General features: G+C 41.0%; 1 protein-coding gene across 4 annotated transcripts in view; it reads right to left on the reverse strand.

Moving 5' to 3' along the window:
- The window catches only part of PHKB (phosphorylase kinase regulatory subunit beta), a 153,413-nt gene that overhangs the window by 121,759 nt on the left and 7,236 nt on the right, over positions 1–24,418 (reverse strand). For all 4 annotated transcript variants that reach the window (XM_035117350.2, XM_035117348.2, XM_035117349.2 and 1 more), the window contains 2 exons: positions 8,922–9,011; positions 4,411–4,549 (listed from right to left, as the gene is read on the reverse strand). In XM_035117350.2, the coding sequence (XP_034973241.1) occupies positions 4,411–4,549; positions 8,922–9,011 (229 nt within the window). The remainder of the gene's footprint in view (positions 1–4,410; positions 4,550–8,921; positions 9,012–24,418) is intronic.

Raw genomic sequence — 24,418 nt, forward strand, 5'->3', positions numbered from 1 at the left:
AAGCAGTTCCAACTGAGACAGATACGCAGGAAAAATAGAATATTATCCTCCCAGCCTATGGAGTCAAGTTACACCATGAGGTCAATCAAAAATTTGATAACTTTCCTCAGGCTGGCAGCATGAAGGGAAAACATTAGATTATGTGTTTTCTCTTCACTCTGCCAGCCTCCCAAAGGCAGTTGCTTGCCATCAGATCAGAACTGAGTGCTTGATCTAACTTTTTGGACAGGATAAATAAATAAATAAATTTTTAATGTCCAGTAGCACCTTAGAGACCAACTAAGTTTGTTCTGGTGCATGCACACGAAAGCTTATACCCAGAACAAACTAAGGTGCTACTGGACAATTTTTGTATTTGTTTATTTATTTCGTCTGCATAAGACCAACACGGCTACCTACCTGATTCTTGGACAGGGCAAGTCACAGAACTAAAAAGTTTCAGAATTATGTTTCCTGGAGAGTACACATAATCTCTTCTAGCCGTTCTGGAAAATGCGCATGATAAGTAGCATGGCCAGACTGAGTGTTAGGTCAATACAATGGAGAATTTAGAACTACTGTCTTGTCTGTGAAACAAAAAAGGAAGTTGTCTCTTCTAGGAAGATAGGAACACTGAAGTGTTAAAAGGTATACAAAAAAACAAGAACACAAAAGCATTAGTAAAAGGTACATGTAGCAGGTTTCAAATCCCAAGTGATCACCAGTAAATCCAAACATGACATGAAACCAACAGCCATTGTGTCTAAAAGCACACTGGTATTCAGGGCTTTAGGTGCATTTAAAACCTCTAGAAATCCATAAAAGCTCATGGGTCAGAGGAAACAAAGGACCGCATAACATGTTGTGGAGAAACAAGCTTTTAAGCAGCCACCGTGGGATACCCAGACAATAATTCAGCCGTATGTGTGAACACAAGACACATTGATTTGAATCATTTAATCATGGGCATTTTACCGCAGCAAATACCTGTGCCCTCCCTCAGATATTTGTACTTGTGACAACAGATCCCACTTCGTGCTTCCACACATGGCTAACATAAGGGTGCACACCATTTTGCTTTACAGTTTGCATTACCTAACAGAATTTAAAGGCTGAAAGATGAATGGCTTAGCCAAATCAAATCTCTGATGATGTGTAGACCACTGATCCTTCAGAGTCCTCTCTCTCTCTCTCTCTCTCTCTCTCTCTCTCTCTCTCTCTCTCTCTCTGCTTCTGGGCTCGTCCACACTTCCGCTTGCCCGACCACTTTCCCCTGGGGAAAGCCGCTCTTTACTGCTGAATGAGAGTAAATGTCATTCAGGTTTTCTGCAGATTGATGTTTGTTCCAATTCAGCAGCAAAGAGTGGGTTTTCCCAGGGAAAGTGGCAGGGCAAATGGAAAACCACTCAGAACCATGCCTAGAAAAGGAGAAGCAGGAAACCTATAAGACCTGTGCTTTCTAGGCAAGTGAAGTTTGAATGACACCCTCCTCGCACAACCACATGTACTTTCTCAAGCTGAAGAATGGGAGGCATGTCGAGAAGGGGCTCTTGTCAAGAGTTCAAAATCCATGAAGGAAACATATTAGAGGTCCACAAATTCATTTCCTAATGGCTCTTCCAGTTTCTCTCAGACTTTTTAATCCATGGGATCAGTCCCCAGCCCAGTTGCTCAAGCTCTTCCTCTTCTCTCCCAAAAGTTCCCCAAGGCACAATCCTATGCTGCCCTGAGAGTATCTGAAAAAAGTAACCATCTAGGTGGAGCCAATGAGATAATTCCTTCTCACATGAATGCCACTCTCCTCCAACATTCTTTGGCAAGAAACCATCTTGAGTGATTCATTCATTTTCAGAGCAGAAGACCTCATAGGGTAGCAGCTCCAATACTACTACAGCTGTGAATTAGTCCTCTGAACTGCTTCAAAAGAAAACAAACTACCAAACTTGGGGTAGGCCTATGCTGGAGCCCTTGCACAGCTTGATTAACATCCTATGCATCTCATTTTGTTAACTTCTGTTCCATACTTTATACACCTGGGCAGGTAATTTGGTTTGAATTAAAATTATAGTTAAAATAGATACTATTTTATAGATGAAAAATATTTATTGAACACTGATGCACTGTAAAACTAATTCATATTTTAAAGTATTCTCACTAGTTACTATGGTAACACCACCCTGTAATGAATCTTTCTATAGCTACAATTGCTCATCATTTATAATTTAGACAGTTTCATCATATTTAATTATGCAATGTAGTAAAGTATCATACATTAATTATGATACATTTATTTCTGCTTTCCATTTGATATGTTCATCTCCTTTTTTCCGACCGAGTTGTATTCCATTATTTCAATTTACCATTAATTTCGGAATTCTAGCACCAAGGCACCACTAAAGTTACCCAATGAGCCAAAATCATACAAAACAACAACTTTCAACTATGTGTAGACAACAAAGCTGTTTTTATTCATTCTTACATAGGTTGAAGAATTAACAGCAGGAACTGCGCAAGGACACATTTTGACTTAAAAGGTTTAACAAGTTCTGTTCAGAAATACATTGTTTGGGTCAACACAATGGGCTACAGGTGGAGGACACCACTACTGAATGGGTAGTAATAATAATGCAAACACCTGCAAAACAAACAAACAAACAAACAAACAAACAAAACCTTCTAGGGTACCTGGGAGAAATGTTCGATTTATTTATTTCATAAATTATATCTTGATTTTCACGAACATATCCTCACAAAGTAGTATACATGATACATTAGTTATGCAAAAAACAAAAACAGTTTAACCTGTTTAAACACTCATAAAGCATAATCTAACCAAATCCACTCAGAGGAAAGTACTGCTGAACACAACTGGGTTTCAAAACACTGGTTAAGAATTCTGCTTAGGTGGAACCTGTTTAACCAAATTTAACACTGGTGCCAATGTATTTCCTGTGTGTAAGGCTGGGGAAAGAGTGTGCACATTTCCCATCTCTTGGTCGTGGTAACGGCAGCCCCCTTTGCCACATTTTCATGTGAAGGAAATAGTCAGGAAGCCTAACTAAAAGCTACACGGAAGGAATGAGCTGAAGACTTCTGGAAGCTGAATTGTTCTAATGAAGAGGCAGAGGACATGCAGTGGCACGTGTAGTAGAAAGCCAGAGGATGATCAAGTCAGATTAGTCTGCAGACATTAATGCCTGCCTACTTACCGGTACTTACTAACTGCTAAAACTCCCAATGTAATACGTATATCTGCCAAGTGTGGGAGGGGCCAAAGCTCAGTGGTAGAGCACATGAGCTGCACGCAGAAGGTCCAAAATGCAACCCTCAGCATCCCAAGCAAAAAGGATCTTGCAATAAAGGGCGCAAAAGATCTCTGCTTAAGACCCTGGCAAGCTACTGCCAAAGAGAGCAGGCAAACCTGGGCAAATAGTCTGACTAGGTGTAAGACCAGGTCACACATATATATACCACTAGATCACACAAGCTATTTGCACCAGTTCTCCTAGGTAATCCCCTACCCAGATTCTTAGGTTTTCCTGTAGGAAAGTATCCCCACACACGACGCACAGAAAGGATTGTTATTGAAGCAATTATGTAGTGGTGCAAGACTATGATTAGAAAATCAAGTGCTAATTATTAGGGTTTTCAAAGGCTTTCTTTTCCTTTTAAGAAAATGAACTATTGGAGTGTTTTTAAAATTAATATTATTGTTACATAGAGAGTGCCAATATTTGACAGACAAGGCAGCTCTATTTGCTGCAACAGCCTCTATAATTAAGGAATGGGGGGAATTGGGGTCAGTTTTTGATGACTGGCATGGAACTCTGCTGATCAAATAATTTCAATGTATAATAATGATGTACATTGATTACATAAATTATCTGTTTTATTCAGTTGTAAAAGAGTTTAATGGGTGTTTTCAGTTATTTGGGTATTTTCAAATATTACTTTTGAATATTTTATTATTGGATGTATACAGCTGTGAGTGTGCATAGTTTAGCTACCTGGTGCTTACTGAAATGGTCTCAGGAATGACTCAAGAAACTGAAAATGAGGAAAGGCAACATGATTTTTTAGATGCAAATTGCCAAGCCAACAATCAGCTATATGAGAATGACCACTACTGCTTACAGAAGCCAAGGTAGTTGACCTTAATGATCATCCATGGATAAAAGTGATGCTAAAATCTAGTGAGGAGATTCCAGGTTGCTAAGATTTGCAGGGCAGAAGACAATGATTATAATACAGTACAACAACCTGAGACATAGTGCATATAAATTTTACAAAACTTTGTGGTGGCTGCCCACCCCCACTCCATTGCCACAAATCCCTTTTTAGCATAAGAAGGCAGACTTGTCACTAAACAGTTTAGAGGACTAGTAACTTAAGTGCATTGGACCACACAAAGAAGAACACATCCATTTTTACCTGTATGCAAGTGCCAGGGCCCAGGCGCAGGCAGCGCAGTAAAGACTGTCGTGTACTTTTGCCCTTTGGTTGTCACCCAGTGTTTTTGTAGGAAAGAGGCCAGTGGTTGGACTTTGGAAAAGTAACACTGTTGACTTGACTGCCAAGATAAACAACAACAATTATTATTATTATTACTTCAATTTTTTGCAGTTTCAGAAAGTACAGTATTTTTAAACAAAGGAATACGACCTGCAAAAACCAGATAACATGGAAAAGGAAAAGTGAGGGGGGGGGGAATAAGTTAACGATGATGCAAGGGAAAAGATGCACAGTCAAAACTGCATGTCAGTTTTTACCATTTCCCCATGTTTCTCTATTGTTTTTCCTTTGTGCCTTTTGCTCTGGATCTGTTCTTGGCAACATCTGTTGACTGCTATTCCTAGGCTTTGTCTACACTACAAAAAGCAGTTTAACTGTGATAGCATCCCCTCTAGGAACCCTGAGGACACTAGAGAATGCTATCACAGAATTTTCAGTCCCTGAACAAAACTACAACTCCCAGTTCCTTTGGAACTCTGCATGGAAACAAACTGCCATTATACCACATATTTTAGCATACCTCAACACCTAATAAGAGGCATCATTCTCTTTAACACTTGCTCATCCTGCCCAGTAGCAAATAAAAATAAATTTTTTTAACAATGCATCAGAGTTAGAGTTGGCCACTCTATGTGTTTTATTGTTCGTGTTTCTAATTTAATGTAATCTTACTGTCCTCTTTATAACACCTTTAGTTTAGATTCTTTCACTTTTTATGCTTTATAGAGAGTTTAGTTATTGAACAATCACATTCAGAGCATTCTTGGTACCTCAGAACAGAATACTGAAGAAATGTCCTTCCATGTGAAAGCTATTTATGGTTCAATTATGGCTTCTGGGGGGGAAATTAAAACAAAAATCTTTTTTACTCTGTGGACAGTCTTCAGTCCCTTCTCTCTTTACAAGTAAACTTGTATTTATATAAAATGCCTACAAGCAATGAAAACCATAAATTTTAATTATTCTCAAGGAAGTTCTATCCATAGTATTTTAAAGTTTATTTTAACTAGGCTAGAGGTTCCAAGAACAGCCCATTGCTACTTTAGAAGGTCATTTTATAATTTCTATATTGGGAGACAGATGAAAAATAATGATGGATTCGTTTAATGTAATACCGTGTTTCTCATATTTTAAGGCATCCCCAAAAAATAAGCCATGACAGGATTTCTAAGGGTTGGTGAAAAATAAGACATACCCCGAAAATAAGCACTATCGCAAAGCCCCGACCGAGCGAGAGGCGAAGGCGCGGGACCCAGCAGGAGCTCCCTGCCTGCTTCCCCGAGCTGTAGCGCATCGGGGGACAGAGCCGAAGATCGGCGGGCGCTCCTTGCTGGGCTTGACAAGCCCGGCAAACAGCGCCCGCCGATCTTTGGACCTGTCCTGTGTGACAGGCGGGGGTGGGGGGGAAGCGGAGATCGTGCTCCGCTCTCCCCCCACCCCCGCCTGTCACCAAAGATCGGCGGGCGCTGTTTGCTGGGCTTGACAAGCCCGGCAAACAGCGCCCGCCGATCTTTGGACCTGTCCGGTGTGACAGGCGGGGGTGGGGGGGAAGCGGAGATCGTGCTCCGCTCTCCCCCCACCCCCGCCTGTCACCAAAGATCGGCGGGCGCTGTTTGCTGGGCTTGACAAGCCCGGCAAACAGCGCCCGCGTGCACTTTTTAAAAAATAAGACATCCCTCAAAAATAAGCCATGTCGTGTTTTTTTGAGGAAAAAATTAATATAAGACATGACTTATAATATGAGAAACACGGTATAGATTGTAAACTGAACTGGAAACTTGCTCAGAGAAGGAAAAATGTGTTTATTTGAATATGCTGTTTCTCAAATAATATCGACTTCATCATTACAACTGGGCTCCAAAGAGCTTCTTGTGGTATCTGAATTGGAGAAACAGATGCCCAATTTCTTCTGATTTCCTCCTCGGCCTTTAGCCCCTCCTGCCACAACACCATGTCCCATATCAGCATTGGGAGTAACTTGGGGTGGGATGCAATCCACTGCACTGAGATGAAAGAGGCAAAAAAGCCCTGCAGTCCTTGGTGTTATTTCCCTAGCAGCACTCGTGTTTCATTGCTATATCACAACAACATCCAAGTGGGTATTGTCACAATCACACAACGCCACATGTCAAGGTAGCCAAGACTGGTAGCAAAAAAAGGTGGCAGGCACACCTCAATCATCCTGGCTTGCCGAGAGGGAGAGAAATTGGTGCAACCAATTGAAGCTGTCCATCACTGTAGTGGCCACCATAATCTGGCCACAACAGCTACCAAGCACAATAAGTCAGCAGACCTGTCTGCTCAGAATTCCCCCCACATTCTCTCTTTATCTGACCTGCCATAATAAAAAAATGAACATTCATTTAAAAATATTTTGAACTTTAAGATACAACTTCTTTATATTTGAACTTTGCCAGCTGGGTCACTCAAGCGAACGCCCTTCATCCTAGAGTAGGCTGTCATTTTTTTAATAATTATGAAATGACTGCTTTTATAATTATGAATAATTATGAAAACTTTTGAATAATTATGAAAAGGATAGCAAGGAGCAGCAAAGTTAGCCATTGCCAAGTTTTAGAATTTAAGCTGGATGGTCTGTGTGAGAACCTCTATTTGAAGGTAGTGTTGTACACACTGTACAAGTGCATCTGCTTGACTGTTTGAGGTTGCACTGTCATTACTTATTTTTTGCCACTGAATAATTAAGCTCACTGCTCTATTGGAATCCTACTCTAGCAGGATTCAAGCAAATGGGTAGGCATTCACTGCTTGAAAACACAGCACATTTGAGCAGGCCATATGGCTCACGGTTGGTTGCTTATTTGCCTTAATAGATTTAATGCGGCAGAACAACTGAATGTCCCTGAATATAAGCAATGTTCAGTCCTGAACAAATATAATCTTAGTCTATATCAGGGGTTGGCAAACTATAGTCCGCAGGCTGGATCAGGCCCAATTGCCTTCAGGATCCGGCCCGCGGACTGTCCGTGGATCAGCATGGGGATTCTGTTCGTTTGGGCTGCGCCATTTTCCCCTTGTGCCATTCCATTTCCCCCTCTTCCTCACACACACCGCGGTGGCGCCTCCTCCCTCCCTCCTCCTGGCTTCTCCCCGCTCTGCCTAGGGGAGGAAGGGGGTTGGGCTTAGCTGGCTGAGTGCCATTTTAAGCAGCCCCTCTCTGGAGCCAGCCCTTTCGCGCTGCTCATCTTCCCTCCGCCGTCGCTACTGCCCCCCTGGTGCTCCTGTGGGCCAGAGAGAAGAGTGGACGAGCTCACTCTGCCTACCCATGAGAAGCAGCGGTGGTGGTGGCCGCAGCCCCAGGGAAGGTAAGCGCAGTGGCTGGGGCTGAGGACTACTTGCCCCCCTTCTTTCAACTCCCCCCCCCCCGGTGCCACTTCTCCAGCTGCCACAAGGTCTGAGGGACAGTGGACCGGCCCGCGGCTAAAAAAATTTGCCGACCCCTCATCTACATGGTACTTTTGACTGAATATGTGAAAACAGGTGAGCATTGCTACAACGTGAACACCTGTACTTTTCATGATCCCAGTGATATTACAAGAACGTAGAACTATGTATTCAAATTACTTCTCTTGCTTTCCAAAAAATAAAGGCAAAGCGGCTGACAGTAAAAGAGGGAAAACTTAAAGCAAAACGATCAGATAAGATAAGAAACGCATAAAGCACAGCAAATATATTAGCAGAAAGAAATCAGCAAAAAACTAGGGTATTTTGCCCAGCAACATAGCAGAGAGAAGAAAACACAGGTCCATTTGTCCCCAAAGGAAGTTCCTTAAACAGCCAACTGTGACAGAAGATTAGTAACAACAACAACAACAACAACATAGGGACCAGGCAGACTTCCCTAGGGGAGGACATTTCACAGTGTTGATATCATAAAGGTCCTGTTCCCGTCCTTAGCTGGTGGAGGAACCCAGAGCAAGACATGGATCAGAATGGAGATAAATGGGATCAGAATGGATCAGAATGGAGATAAATGGGAGGAGATAGTCCTTCCCTAAGGTATTCAAGTTTCCAAACCATTTAAAGAACATTTGAATTTTCACCAATACAGTGGTACCTTGGGTTACAAACGCTTCAGGTTACAAACACTTCAGGTTACAAACTCCGCTAACCCAGAAATAGTACCTCAGATCAAGAACTTTGCTTCAGGATGAGAACAGAAATCGTGCTCCGGCGACACGGCGGCAACAGGAGGTCCTATTAGCTAAAGTGGTGCTTCAGGTTAAGAACAGTTTCAGGTTAAGAACAGACCTCCAAAATGAATTACGTTCTTAACCAGAGGTACCACTGTACTGATGGTTCCACAGAATGAGACACAAAATTTTTGATTTCCTAATTGTTTAAATAAGTTACATTCACAAAAAGTAGACATATTACTTCCAAAACAAATTGCCTCTCGTTTGACTTACCTATCCGATAGTAATTATCCAGCTTATCCCACAGACTTTCTCCATCTGGCCTGGGAAGGTTAATGCTTTTAAGGGGTTCATATACAGAACCTAAAGTAAGAGATTATAACACCTTGATTAGAATTACAGCAGTAACATGAAATTAAGCAATAAAGATATTGTCAAGAAAACCCTTTTATTCATTTTCATGTATGCATGTTCAACTTTTATACTTCACCTTTCTAACAGCCAAGGTGGCTTACAAAGGATTAAAAAATAATAATAAAGCCAGGAACAACAGTTTGAAAAGACTTTTAAAAAGCCTATAGTAACATAAAATAATGTGGATAAGCTACCGAAAAGCTTGCTGAAGAAGCCGTCTATCTAAAAGCAAATAGTGAAGGGGCCAGGCAAACCTTCCTTGGAAAGAGATTCTAGATCTTGGGTCCCACAACTGAAAAAGACCCAACCCCAAGAGTGGGTTGGAATAGAGCCTCATATTCATATCCAATTCTTTGTATCTAATCACTGGACTACTACAAAGCAGAAAATTGGAACAAAAGGAACTCCAGCTCTATAAATGTAACACAAGTTAACATAAATAAAATTTGTGCAAACCTGAATAAATGAAATAAAATGTATAGACAGATTTAAAATTCTGAACTTTCCTCATAAGATACTACATTATTCTACTTTTTTTAAAAAAGAAAAATCCTAGGTCTTCAACTTTTTAAAACCACACGGATAAGAACAGTCAAAACGGGGCCTATTCCTGTGTATTCCTTCTAAAACAGCTAAAGGAGTCAGGATGAACCAAGCTTTTGTACAGGAAATCCCATCTGGGAATTTCTTTTTTTTTTAATGAGGGTACTTCCACAACAGACAGAATGCCGAAATTTGGTATACTAGGAGCAGAATTCACCGAATGAATCCATCAAATGAAGCCTTGTGCAAGAGCTTTCGCTTGCGTAACCAGCCTCCCCCATCCTACCCCCAAAATTTACTCAGGTGGAAGGGGGAAACCCCTACAAGAACACACAGGGGAGAAAGGAGAGTGGCAAGTGGATATGCCTGAATAGACAGAACACATGTGACAGCTTGACAATGAATGCAACCCAAGGCATCCAAGATACCGTAATTACTAAAACCACATGAAAACAGCGTATTTACCTAAAAAGCACAAATGTTTCAGTTCCTCAAAATAGCAACCAGTACTCCATCTAAAAAGTAACTGAGCCACATGGTAATGAATAGAGGGGTGAGAGTTCCCCCTTCCCCAGATGAACCAGTTGAAGGGAGTGGGAGAATACAGGTTGTGAGATGTATCACTGGGAGTGGATTACAACAGACAAGTCCTCAGAACCCTACTTCTTCTCTCTAGTCCAGGGGAAGCTTGCTATTGCTATAGCCCCTATTCTATGAAGGGTTTTATTCAGTTGGCTAATACACTAACCTTCCTCAGCACTCTACCCCAAGCCTGCAATGCAGCACCAGTTTCTTTTCTTGGGTTTTGGCTCGCCACTGGGCTCTCACCATGCGAATTACCTGCAATGTGTTCCCCTCTTGGGGATTGGCTGCCCCAAGGAGGGTGCTCAGTCAGTCAGCTTCTAGGACACCCAGCAGTGCTCCCTCTGCATCATTTTTCTGCCCTTACTCTGCTGCTCTGCTTGCTAGAGCCACCCACCAGCTGCCTCTGCTCTTTGTACAGTCAGAGAAAGGGTAGAGAAGGATCAGATGGGTCTGTCTGCCATTGCATGCTGCCTCTAGACTAGTCTTGTTTACATCCAGTCAGGCTGGCTAAGGAGGCAGGCGTCAACCAAGACCAAAACTTCTACAGCAAGTTGTAACTATGTGTACCACCTTGCAGTATTTTTCTTCAGCAATCAGTTTTCACCGGAGAGAATAATTATTTGGATAAATATGTAACACAACTGCACAGAAAAGACAAACATCCATCTACACCTTTACAATAACGATAGCTATATTATTTCCTTCACCATCTGAAAACTTGTTAGTTCTAAATAAAAGTGTATGCAATAATTTCATTTTTCCCCCTTTATAGGTGATAATGAACTTCAGGTACTGGATGAAGTAGCAAGGTTGATTTTATTATTGTTTTTATAATTGTGAAGAATAGAACTGTTTGTGCTTCCATCCACTTCACTTTGCCTTTGTATTGCCAACCTTGCTCATTAAAATCTAGAGGCTAATTACAAATTGGTAAGTTGCTAAATATATTTTTAAAAATCTGTTCCTTGAATAATATATTCATAGCTTGTGTATATGGGCTATAAAGATGGAAGCCTCTCTAATTAAGCTTGATGCTTCGTGCTCATTTTTTTCAATGGAGGTTATGATGTTTTAGAGTAAAGGATTAACTATGTGAAGCACCGACAATGGATTGATTTAGAACAAGTAAACATGTGGTTTAGATGCAATGCCAAACCATGGTTTAACGTTACACGCACAAGCAGACTTAAGTGCTTCTACTTTCCCTTCCCCTTCCATACAACAACAGCTTAACTTAATTCTGGGTCCTTGACAAATCACAGCTTGCCAAACCATCCACACCTGGCAAGCTATGGGTTGTACATGCTAGTTGCCCTACAAATCAAGACTAAAATATGTTTTGTGATAGCATCTTATGAGCAAAATAGGGTGTTGTTCTTCCAGGTAAAGATGGCAATGAGTAAGGCCTGTTTGTCCTTGAATTCTGCAGTCTGTTCTACATTTAATTTGTTTTATTTTTAATAATGTTAAAGTTTTAAAGTCAGTTGGCTCAGCAGTTAATGTTAAATGCAACATACAGGCTAGGAACATATCTGTTTTATTTTTATTTGGGCTTAAAAGTCCTATGTTTTAAATGGAGGAGAGATGCTGGGAGAGCAGCTGTTTTAACATGGTGACTACATGAGCACAGACCCCCAGTGCTTCAGATTAATCATCCAGAACTCCATTGCCAAATTTAGTCCAGAAATCTATGCTGGACTATTGACACTCAGCAACTGGATCAAGGGAGGCAGAGTTAACTTCAAAGCAATTGCCTTATAATGACAGCCCTGGTCCTTTATATTGCAAGTATGCAAGTAATGGGGAAGTAGATGTCTTATCCCAAATAAGAGCTTTTGTTACATACAGAGGCGGAGCTTGCATACCCGGGGTGCAGGGGTGGGGCGAGCATCTCAGGGTGGGGCTAGCTGCCTGTGGGGGTGGAACTAGCCACCCACGGCTAGCCTCCCAGGACGATGCCCCCTTTGGCGAGCGTCACAGGGGTGGGGCTAGCCGCCCGTGGCGAGTGTCCCGTGGCAACGCAGCAATGTCACTCCCCCTCAGAGATGACACCCGGGGCGAACCACTCCCTCCGCACTCCCCTTCCTCCACCAGTGGCTACATATTCCTCTAATGAAAGCTTAGCTAATTGGTCAATTGATCTGGACTTGTTAGGAGCTAATATACATGCTCCCAGAAAACCTCAGCTCCTCCACATAACAAAACTTCAACTATGTTTAATAACAATATTGGCATAATAGACTCTTATTCAGTCTACATAATAGACTGAAACTCCCATACTGAGGAAAATTTGGCTAGAACAATTAAGAATATATATGGTGCTTAAACCATGGTGTAGAAACCATATTCTGCTGGTTATGGAATCTGAGCCTTGGGACTGGGCAAGCATGGAAATATTAGGCATACATGGTTTGTTCACACTGGCACAGTCCCCTCTGCATTCTTGGAGATGGAAACAGAGTCAACAGAGCCATCTTGCTGTCAAACGTATCCTCAGTTGCCTCCTCCAAATGGGAAGATGTTTTGCTGACAGAGGAAGGCACCAGGGTTGGCTCAATGGCCTGTGACTTTGCACTTGGGGCATCCAATGTCACAGGAATCAAGACGGCCCGCTCTCCAGATAGCCCACCAGGATCTCCCTTGGATCTGGATCTCCATCTCCCAATCCACTGATGCCCTCCTCCAGGTCAGACTCCATGCACTCACGACCATACGTATCTCTACCAACTAGTGATAACACTATGTATATGATGAAATGGAATATGCCCACAAAAAAGTTTATACCATAGTAAATCAATATTCTTTGCTGGTTTTGCTGAAGCAGACCAACACAACTACCTCTCTAATATTTGACATGTTAAATTGTATAGTATGAATCTTACATTTATTTGTCAGTCAATAAGTAATTCCTTAACGTTATACTCTCAGCATAAAAACAGTTTTAAGTCACACGTTTTTCTATCAATGCTCTACAAAAAAAAAATCAGCTATACAAAATGTAACCGAATGTCTTTAAAAATAAAAAATCTATTTCCACTCTAACTTGCAGACACATTTTTGTAAAAACTTCAGTACCTGAGATCAAGAAAACAAGTGGCATAGCTATAATATTGCATTTACTTAGCATGTTGATGGGGGAGGGAGGGAGGAGCCATAAAACATGTTTTTACTATCATTATCATGGTTAGGAAAACTGGTCAGTACTTTGCATACTGAGAAATCCTGTAGACCAGACATCCCCAAACTCAGCCCTCCAGATGTTTTGGGACTACAACTCCCATCATCCCTGACCACTGGTCCTGTTAGCTAGGGATCATGGGAATTGTAGTTCCAAAACATCTGGAGGGCCGAGTCTGGGGATGCCTGCTGTAGACTATTTAATATGAACACAACTGATTAATTCTAATTAAAATGAACCCTGATGTCAGTTTATGCAGTCAGCATGTATAAAAAATAGTCCTAAATACTGTACAAACATGGAAAGGTTTGCTACATAGTAAAGTCACCAAATTCAACAACAGCCCTTGTAAAGATTCAGCAGAAAATGAGCCTGTAAGACTGACTAAATGAATTCAGCAAAATTAAGGTAGGATAACTGCTATTAACACTACCACCTCTACTGAAAGTATTGTTCACTATTCTATGCAGCCAAGTTCCATAAATATATATGCAAAAGAACTGGAAAACAAAGTCAAGGCACACTTCAGTATTCAAGGTTGCACTTGAGTCAGTTCAAAATTAGACGAAACTAATTCCATATCAATGAGACATAATGGAAATCAGTCATGTACTCTCAAGTCTTTGGTGTATCTAATTTGATTACTCTGTGCTGCTTCTTCCACTTACAAAGAAAATTGCATCCTTTTAACTTGAAATATCACCTTCCATTTTCATGGTGTCTTATAAGAGAACTTATGAAAGAAAAGAGGTGTTGACAGAGGCCTCTGATTTGTATTAATTTATTAAAATATGTTTGCTTGCTTGACCACACAAGCTCTTGGGTGTTAACTGATTGGAGGTTCCACTCCATTCCTCCACTGGAGGTTTCATAATAAAGAGGAATTCCACCTAAGAAAGCATATGAAACCTGCAGTTAATCATGTTGCAAATCCTTTTACACACACTGAGAAGCTATGATTTGCCACAACAAATATACATGTGCATTCACCATACATTTGTTTATTTGAAGGCATTTGTGTTTTGACTTCAGGTAAAGCTGAGATATTGAGTGTAATCTACAAAGAAAATAATAGCATGCCAGCTGGTGATATTGCAAATTTCCTCTTGCTTGAATGCACTATTGCTTAACAGTTTTGAGATTCTATACTTGAGGACCATAGGGGAGCTCATACTTGGGCATTTTTCTCCTGTTGAGGTTTACTTCTTCAGACCTCCATGCCTGCCTTGCTCCACTATTACCCTAATTCCTCTGAAGCTAGTTGAAACTCACACATTTGCATTACAGACCTAAATACATACGACAATGTTCAGAAATAAATGTGTATAAATTAATGTTTCCCACGTGGAAGAGGGGCTGCTTTGGTAAAAATATAAGACACACTCTGATCTTGAGGCTTACAAAGCACTTAAAGAAATAGCAATAACCATGAAGTCAACAAACACAAATATTTCCCCAAACTATCCTGATACAATTGGATTCAAATTCAAATGTTTATTTCCCAAACAAGGACACAAGCTGAGACCAAGATCAGTGAAGCAGGACAGTTGCCTTTTACTCTAAGCCAGCAGAGGATTTCAAGGACTTCACATCCATATATTCCATAGGTTCTTGTAGGGAGAAAGTTACCATTTGGACAATAAGTTCTCTGTTGCCCATGGGTGTAGCAAGGATTTTTTTTGGGGGGGGGGAGCAGGACTTCTGTTGAGGGGGAGGCAGAACCAAAGTAATTGGTCAGTTAGTTAAGGATTTCTATTGTTTTATTTGATCAGGAAGGCAGCTCCCCCTCCCCGGCTACACCCATGCTGCTGCCCCATTCTGCCCTGGGATTCCCTAGGAGAAGCTGCATTGCTCCATGGAGGAAAATGCCTTCTATTTCTATCTACTTTGGCCACCTCATGAGAAGAGAAGACTCCTTGGGAAAGACCCTGATGTTGGGAAAGATTGAGGGCACTAGGAGAAGGGGACGACAGAGGACAAGATGGTTGGAGAGTGTTCTCGAAGCTACCAACATGAGTCTGAGCAAGCTGCGGGAGGCAGTGGAAGACAAAAGTGCCTGGCGTGCTCTGGTTCATGGGGCCACGAAGAGTCAGACACGACTAAACAACAACAACATTTCTATCTGCCTTCTCTTCCCAAAGCTGCAGCTTACTTTGCTGCCCACCAGGCCTGCATGCAACACCCCAACAAAACAGAGAATAATGTCAGGGTACATCTTCTGCAGAAAAATACAATCTAGATGCATAGTAATGCAAGACAAGAAAAGAGACACTCTTCTGAAAGCCCTGCATTGCATTGCAATCCTGATGGTTTAAAATGCAAGAGGACTTTGGGGAAATGGCATTAATTAGTTCCTTTCTAGGTTTAAAGAGTGCATTAAATACCCATAATGAATCTCGAATTAACTTACTTTCAGCTTGCCTCTTGCCATTTTGCTGTACAGAATCAATTATTACTGTATAAGCCTTAATAGTGTATCAATGGAAATATAAATTAAATCAACCCTTCATGCTCTTCACACAATCCAAAAGCAGATTTAGGCCATCCAAGTTACATAATTGGAAAAACACAGACAAGACATTCTACATTAAAGAAGAAAAAACATCAAAATCAACTTGATCTTAAGTTTTCAACAGTAAGCTGATTTGTCCCAAGTTTACCGTGTTTCTCATATTATAAGACATGTCTTATATTTATTTTTTCCTCAAAAAAACACACTATGGCTTATTTTCAAGGGATGTCTTATTTTTTTCCTCCTCCTCCTGCCGCGGCCGGCATTGCTGCTGCGCCTATCACTATGTCTTATTTTCGGGGTATGGCTTATATTCCTTGAATGCTTAAAAATCCTGCTATGGCTTATTTTATGGGTATGTCTTAAAATATGAGAAACAGGGTATTTCACAAGCAGCTTGTCCTCTATACAAACATTTCATGTTGTTGTTTTTCAAAATATTATGGGAAGTGTGGTCATGAAATTGCCTTACAAGGAAGCGGTTTATAATGCAGTCACATTTATGAATCTGCAAACATAATTGTGGAAGTTCAGTGCAAAACTTCAGTTCGGAATCCATCAAGGCAAGACCACAAAGTAAATTAGGATCGTGTATATCATAAAATGGCTGTTACAGAGAATAAAAACTGATCTTGGCATCACCTGAAATAATAACTATAATTGTATTTAAAAAAAATATGATCACTAATGATACTAATGCAAGTTGTAATGCAATATTAACAGTCCTTTTCCACCTCACCAGCAGATAGAAGTCTTATTCTAATACCAAACAATGGCACCCTAATAAACAGTCCTAAAGCAAGAAAGTCCATTAATAATGTAGCAGAGTAGATTACAAAAAGAAATGTTGCCATTGCAAAATATATACACTTACCAGGAAATCTGCCATCTGCAGCCAACAAAGAAATAAAATAATTGTTGTTACAATCACAGCATTCTCTCTCTCTCTCTCTCTCTCTCTCTATATATATATATATATATATATTGACAATGAGAAAATTTCAAGCAGAGAAACCAGTCTTCACTGTGTCCATTCAATACATCAGTTTCCTTTAATCATGTAGCACTAGTGCACAGTCTAGACTGGTCTCCTCTTGATCTTCAAAGCAGATGCTGGGAATAGTCAAAGTATCATATACTGTATCTCCAGTTATTCCCAGTTATAATTTCTGACTAAATGTAAACTTGCTCTAAAATAAAAACTTTCCCTCATTCACTCTGTTCAAAGACATTGCTCATATTGATGAGAGGAAAGACGCAAACAGCCTCAGTAATGAAGCCACTACTGGGAAATGTTTGAGCACAGTGAGCATTTATTCTTGCTCCAACAAAAACAAGAGGCAAAATCATAGCTTATAAATTCATGCAAGTCCTTTGAAATGTGGGGTGCAAAATGAAACACAATGATAGACTTTCTCTGGGAAGATGATAAAATCTTTTGTCATGTGACTTGCCCCGTGATGGCTTCCTATTTACTGTACTAACACATAGCTACCACATCAGTTATTTTAAATTACCCGGGGACGCTGAAGATGTTAACCAGTATCAGGAGCTACTGGAACTAGAACCAGGTGAGCCACGGGAGTTGCAGCATCTTCCTGGGAAGTATAATGTTCTCTCTGGATTGGCTCAACCCACACAGACTGGCCAGTGGACCCCTCTAGACAAAAAGGACTATAAAATGGCTTCCTGTTTTGGTTGGGACTTTGCTTAAGTAGCAACCATCTACCAGGCTCTGCTATATTCTGGTTTTCTCCATTGACTCTGACTTTTGGCTTAATAACTCTGGTCTGTCCCTTGGTATGGCTCTTTTTTGCCCACAGCAGATAGCTCAGTCATGAGTACCAAGTGCTTTTAGCCCAACCAAAAATCTCCCAGAGGTGTGGTTACACATGTAGTACACTCCAGGATACTGTAATCACACACCCCTTAGTAGTTCGGTTTCTTAAATGCATGAACATCCTTTCAGCTTGATTGAATCCTCTGTTTATGGCATGCAATTGTGAATTATAGGTGCCTTGAAGATACCATCCCAACTGCCATTCACAGGGTTAGCTAGCCAAAGGTGCTGTTAAAATTAATGATCCTATTAACTCAGCCCAGGCTCATCCCTTGATCATGTAAACAAATCCAAGGTTGAAATAAGTTAATGAGATCATTTCAGAATAACTGATCCAGCTTTGCAACCATTTCAAAAGTGAAAAGTAAAATGAGAACACCATGTGAATTTAAGACTTGTTCACAAATTAACAGTGACCCATGTTTCTTTATAAGTAACCAAATGTGAGAAACAATTATATCCTGTCTGACCAGCAGAACACAAACCCCATTTCTCATACGCTTCATGATTTCCAGACAGCTCATTCTGCTCAAAAGGATTTTAAATGGACAAAATATGTTGCTGTGATCAGACAGCTTAAATTCTCTGCTTAACAAATCCTATGTTGAAATTATGCTTAATCAGTGTTGCAATCTACTCCATAGCAACAAATGGAAATCATAAACACAGGATTATGGTTTCACTGCAAAATCAAGCAGAAAAAGATATGCATAAATATCTTTCATAGCCTATCTGGAGGATAAGCCAGGGAAGGCATATAATGAAAAAAGCAGTGCTTTGCTACAAAGCACTGTATGTGTCCCACCCACCCCCTTTCAAACATATTCTGTTGTGAAAAAGCAATTATCTATTTTATTAAAAAAATCATATCCAAGTGTTCACAAATTAGCAAGCATAAGATATGCAGAGAATTATATTCTTGATAGGGTGCTGTGCTTATTTTCTCATTTAACCGACGGCAAGTTTGCCAAAATAACAATGTTTTAGAAACACAGCTCAATTTTACAGGAAGATGAAACAGCCCTGGATTAGTAGCTGCCACACACAAGATAGATTATTTTACATTAGAAAGCATTTAGACATTGACTTGGGAGGCTCTGTATTTTACTGGGCAACCATTAATGCACAACACAATATTCATTGCTCAGTCTCTGTATAGCCTAAGCCATTTATGTAGCATCAATATTGCTGAATGGTCATTATCTACAGCTCCATGCTACATAAGGGCACTTCACATTGTCTTTTCAGACTATCTGCTGCAATTTCTGCTTAGACAACAGGAGGCAACAAAGCACTCTAGAAACAAACGTTAGAAAAGTGACTTTGACAGTTAAACCTAATCCTATGCTTTGTGGTAGATGAACCTAATGCCAAATGACCTTGATGTGCGCCTAGTGCCGGTGCCAAGCTGTCCCACAAAAAAGGTGGGCAGAAGTTGGTGGGATGGACCAAACCTTTGTGTGACAACAGCTTCAACAGAAGGTAGCATATACCACTGTAATAATACCTTACAGGTTTATGGTCTGATCTTATGAGTTGCTGTAGTAAGACATAACATGCCACACTGGCTAGGTGAGGTCAAAGCTGGTGTCCTTGCTCCAGCAGGGACATGACACAGATTAAGAAAGCAAACTCTGCAGTAGAGTACGGTCATTAACGGATCAGAATGAGAAATATCCATATTAAAGGACAAAGAACTGAGTAGAAAAGCAGTGCTCTTTTCTCATAAGGCATTTTACCTCTTCCCCAGGCAATATGAAAAAGTTAGAAATTGCTCACCCCTTTCAGACACTCAAATGTGTATGATTGAAGCTGTGGTGGTCATACAGTATCCTAAAAACTACTGGAAGTGCCACCTTTATGTACCTGTCTTGTTTTAAGATGTTGCTGCTAAAACAGGAAAGAGTTCACATTGGGTGTTATCCAACTAAGTCACACTGAAGAGTAGACCCACTGAAATCAACTGACCTAAATAATGAGTACATTGATTTAATTGATACTCTAAATATGACTTACTGGTAATTGAATATCACCCATTGTAGATTGTTATTTGGCTTGTAGATTTTGTTGTTGTTATGGGGACAGATCTTATGTCCCTCTGTAGTCACAACTAAAAACAGTAACTAGTTGCAGCAAGTACACCTCATTTGACACTTTAAAGCAAGAACTGTCAACATTTCAAGCCTGTCCCTAAAACCCATCAAGATTATAGCTGAATAATTTAACACAAAAGTGATAAGCTACATCAAATGACTGGCCGTGATTTAAACCTAAAAGCAGACCCAAAACTAGATCACATACTTAGTATGTATATAGCACATCCCTTGTTTAAAGCACTTCACATATATATCATGTTGTAATCATTGCAAACTATCCTGCAAGGTAGGTCAATATTATTATCTCCATTGTGCACATCAATAGCTGGAGCTGAGAATGACTGGTTTGTACAACAGCACACAGAGACTGCACAGTGTTGTGTCAAATTGCAAACATCTTTTCTTCAGTGTCTACCATCAAAAACTGAGAAAAAAACATCACCTGCTACTAAACTAAGGCTGCTATCCTAACTTCTGGCCAACAACAGCAGGGTTCATTGAAGTGGCACCATCAGCTTCACATCCAGAGCCCTAGGGCTTGGGCAAGCCAGGACAAAAGGAAGACCGGCAGGAATAAAATGCCCCTTTGCTGCATCAGTCTCAGGTTCAGATTGGGTCCATTATCGTCACATGCTGGCAGCAGGGTCGCCACAGGATCTTCTGAGGTTTCCGCCAGCTTCCGCCCACCCACACATTAGCCAGGCACATTGGGACATTCCTCAATGGTGGGGTTTTCTGTCAATGGAAGATCTTCCATAACAGCAGAAGCCAGCATGGTTAGCAATAGTCAGGCAGAGAGACGCCTCTGCCCCATCCAAATCCCTCCAGCATGGTGGGTTGTGGTTTGGATTGCTCTAAAAATGTATTCACAGTTTTAAATGTTTCCTGTTATTGTTAAAGGTAACATGCTATGTTACCAAACTGGAATTCACCAAACAACTAAAATTGCAGTTCATAACTCTCTGTTTTTCATGCTATTCTTACAACATAATGTAAAATCCTTCATCATTCCCTGACAAGGCATGCTATCCTCCCATAGTTACATGTCTGGGCAAATTCATCCACATATGACTACCTAAGGATACTACTGTATATTGCCTAAATGGCTGTTTTACTTATTAGCTAAAGCTGAGTGGTCAACTGTTGTGTGGGAATAGGCTACAACTGCAAATGAGCCCTACTGTCTAGTATGTTATGCAAAATTCAATTTACAGTCTAGAACTGTGACCCAACCATTTCAGCTAATGAATCATTTCATCACAAGGCTCACAGTAATTCCAATGACAGTCTAAAATTATACTGCTAATTTTGCAATTTTGTACTAGCCTCATAGAACAAACTTAATAAAGCTTATGACGAAAGGCTACAACTACCAGGACTTTTTAGTTAAAAATAAAGGCAACTAGGACACATTAGTGAGATTTATAAAATTATGCATGGGGAAAGGACCATAGCTCAGTAGCAGAGCAACTGTTTTGCATGCAGAAGATGCCAGGTTCAATCCCCAGCATCCCAAAGGTAGGGCTAGAAAAGAATCTTGTCTGTGATATTGGAGAGCCACTGACAGTCAGTGCTGACAGTACTGAGCTAGATGGACCAATGGTATGACTTAGTATATGGCTGTTTCCTAGATTCTTATGCAGAAAATGGCCAGACAGAAGTTTTCCTCCTTCTCATAACACCACATATCTGGGTCATCCAATGGAACAACTTAGCAGGAGACACAGGCCACAAAAGAAAGTACTTCTTCACATAACACAGAACTTTATTATGAAATTCCCTGTCACAAGCTTGGGTGGTGGCCACTAGCTTGGATTACGTTAGTAAGCAATAAAGGAGATTTGTGGAAAATAGGTTTATCATTGGGTATTAGCCATGACGGAACCTCAAAATTCATAGGCTGAATACCAGCAGCTAAACTGCAAAGGCATGGGGAAGGCTATTTTTCTCATGCCCTGCTTGAGGGCTTTCCATAGGCATCATATTGACCATTGTGGGAAACAGAATACTGGACTGAAAGGATCTCTGGTCTGATTCACTGGGCTGTTCTTATGATCTTAAGCATCATTACCTCTTGTGGCAATGCATATGAGCACGAAAGAAGAAACATTGTTATACTGCTGATCATGTGGTTTTGCTTCACAGGTGATTGAGAACTTGTCCTGCTAGTGCAATGTGTCTGTGCTATAAAAATGAACATTAATGTATTTAGACTTTTTTACCTAAAGCTTTTCGAAAACCTCCGGCAATGCTGTAAGAACTTGCATGCCGTGCACAAACCTCTGTAGTTGATAGCCCTACACTCCCCAGATGCATCTGTCTTGATGGTAGCCACTGAAGTGAACAGAACACTTTGTGCTCTTGCTGCTTCAGATTATTATCGCTAAGAAGGCAATAGCAATAATCATATTTCTCTCTCTTTGAAAGGGGAAAATTATTCAGCGTGCCGAAAGGAGTAAAGCATCCTTATTTCTGAAATGCATAAATTTTAAATGTAGCTTGATACTTCTATATATTCATCGACAATTTCTTTTTGCAAAAAAATTACAAATCTGATCAGACACACAAGGCAAGATCCACAAATTCCTACATGGCCGCCTCATTTCCCAACCAAACTGCCAAACCCTGGCAAATCTCACATTGACAAGCAATTGTGCAACATCTACCAGAGCAGCCATAAACAGTCAGTAGCAATAGCTCCCAATAAGGAACTGAAAGCCTGGAGCACCCAGTAGTGGCAATAAATGGGAATAATGGGCATGTGGCTCTTGGCTGTGGGGTGGGGTAGGGGCAGGTGGTGGTATTAAAACCGCTTTGACCATTAATTGCTGTGACAGGCGCAGCACGTCCCTTTTTGCCACGAGGCGAAATGAGAGGTGTCCCCCACTCTGCTGTCGCTGCCAGCACCAACACCATGCCACACTGCCTCTGCTGCTGCTGCTGCTGCTGCTGCTTCTCTGCCAGCAGCAAAAGCAGGGGGCAGGTTGGGTACCCACAGTGGTGCCACCTTGGGGGCTTCCACCACCTGTGGCAGTTGCTTCATCCCACCTCATAGGTAGGCCAGCCCTGCCTGGCAATACAAAAAAGGAGCCAGCTAGTTTTTGAACAGAATCTAAAATTGCTCCCAGGCAGCTCAAATTGTTACCATCGCATTGCTTCAAAAGTGACAGGCACAATGTTTATTATTAACAGACTGAATTAAAAAAAATTATAATTCATACTTCACCAAAAGGACCAAGGGTGGAAATGTATGCAGCCCAAACCAAAAACATGAAAATAAAAACTATGCAAGACATAGTATAAAATTAAATTACCAATATGACCAGCCGCAAAAACATAAATTCAGATGCCTAAGATACCTCACCCTTTACCAAAAGTCAGGAAGATGAGGCATGTCTGCACCCAAGATGCACCTCAGAGGGGAGATCATTCCAAAAGGCAAGGGGCCAGCACAAAGAAGCTCACTCACAGCCCTCATTAGCACACATTATAGCTCTTCTTTAAAAGATGATGCTGTTAAGGTGCTACACCCAATATGCCAGCAAGTTTGGAAAACTCAGCAATGGCCAGAGGATTGGAGAAGATCAGTCTACATCCCAATTCCAAAGAAGGGCAGTGCCAAAGAATGCTCCAACTACCGCACAATTGCGCTCATTTCACACGCTAGCAAGGTTATGCTTAAAATTCTACAAGGCAGGCTTAGGCAGTATGTGGACCGAGAACTCCCAGAAGTGCAAGCTGGATTTCGAAAGGGCAGAGGAACCAGAGACCAAATAGCAAACATGCGCTGGATTATGGAGAAAGCTAGAGAGTTCCAGAAAAACGTCTACTTCTGCTTCATTGACTATGCAAAAGCCTTCGACTGTGTCGACCACAGCAAACTATGGCAAGTTCTTAAAGAAATGGGAGTGCCTGATCACCTCATCTGTCTCCTGAGAAATCTCTATGTGGGACAAGAAGCTACAGTTAGAACTGGATATGGAACAACTGATTGGTTCAAAATTGGGAAAGGAGTACGACAAGGTTGTATATTGTCTCCCTGCTTATTTAACTTATATGCAGAATTCATCATGCGAAAGGCTGGACTAGATGAATCCCAAGCCGGAATTAAGATTGCCGGAAGAAATATCAACAACCTCAGATATGCAGATGACACAACCTTGATGGCAGAAAGCGAGGAGGAATTAAAGAACCTTTTAATGAGGGTGAAAGAGGAGAGCGCAAAATATGGTCTGAAGCTCAACATCAAAAAAACCAAGATCATGGCCACTGGTCCCATCACCTCCTGGCAAATAGAAGGGGAAGAAATGGAGGCAGTGAGAGATTTTACTTTCTTGGGCTCCTTGATCACAGCAGATGGTGACAGCAGTCACGAAATTAAAAGACGCCTGCTTCTTGGGAGAAAAGCAATGACAAACCTAGACAGCATCTTAAAAAGCAGAGACATCACTTTGCCGACAAAGGTCCGTATAGTTAAAGCTATGGTTTTCCCAGTAGTGATGTATGGAAGTGAGAGCTGGACCATAAAGAAGGCTGATCGTCGAAGAATTGATGCTTTTGAATTATGGTGCTGGAGGAGACTCTTGAGAGTCCCATGGACTG

Source organism: Zootoca vivipara, chromosome 6 (genome assembly GCF_963506605.1).
Source record: "Zootoca vivipara chromosome 6, rZooViv1.1, whole genome shotgun sequence".
Taxonomy (NCBI): Eukaryota; Metazoa; Chordata; class Lepidosauria; order Squamata; family Lacertidae; genus Zootoca; species Zootoca vivipara.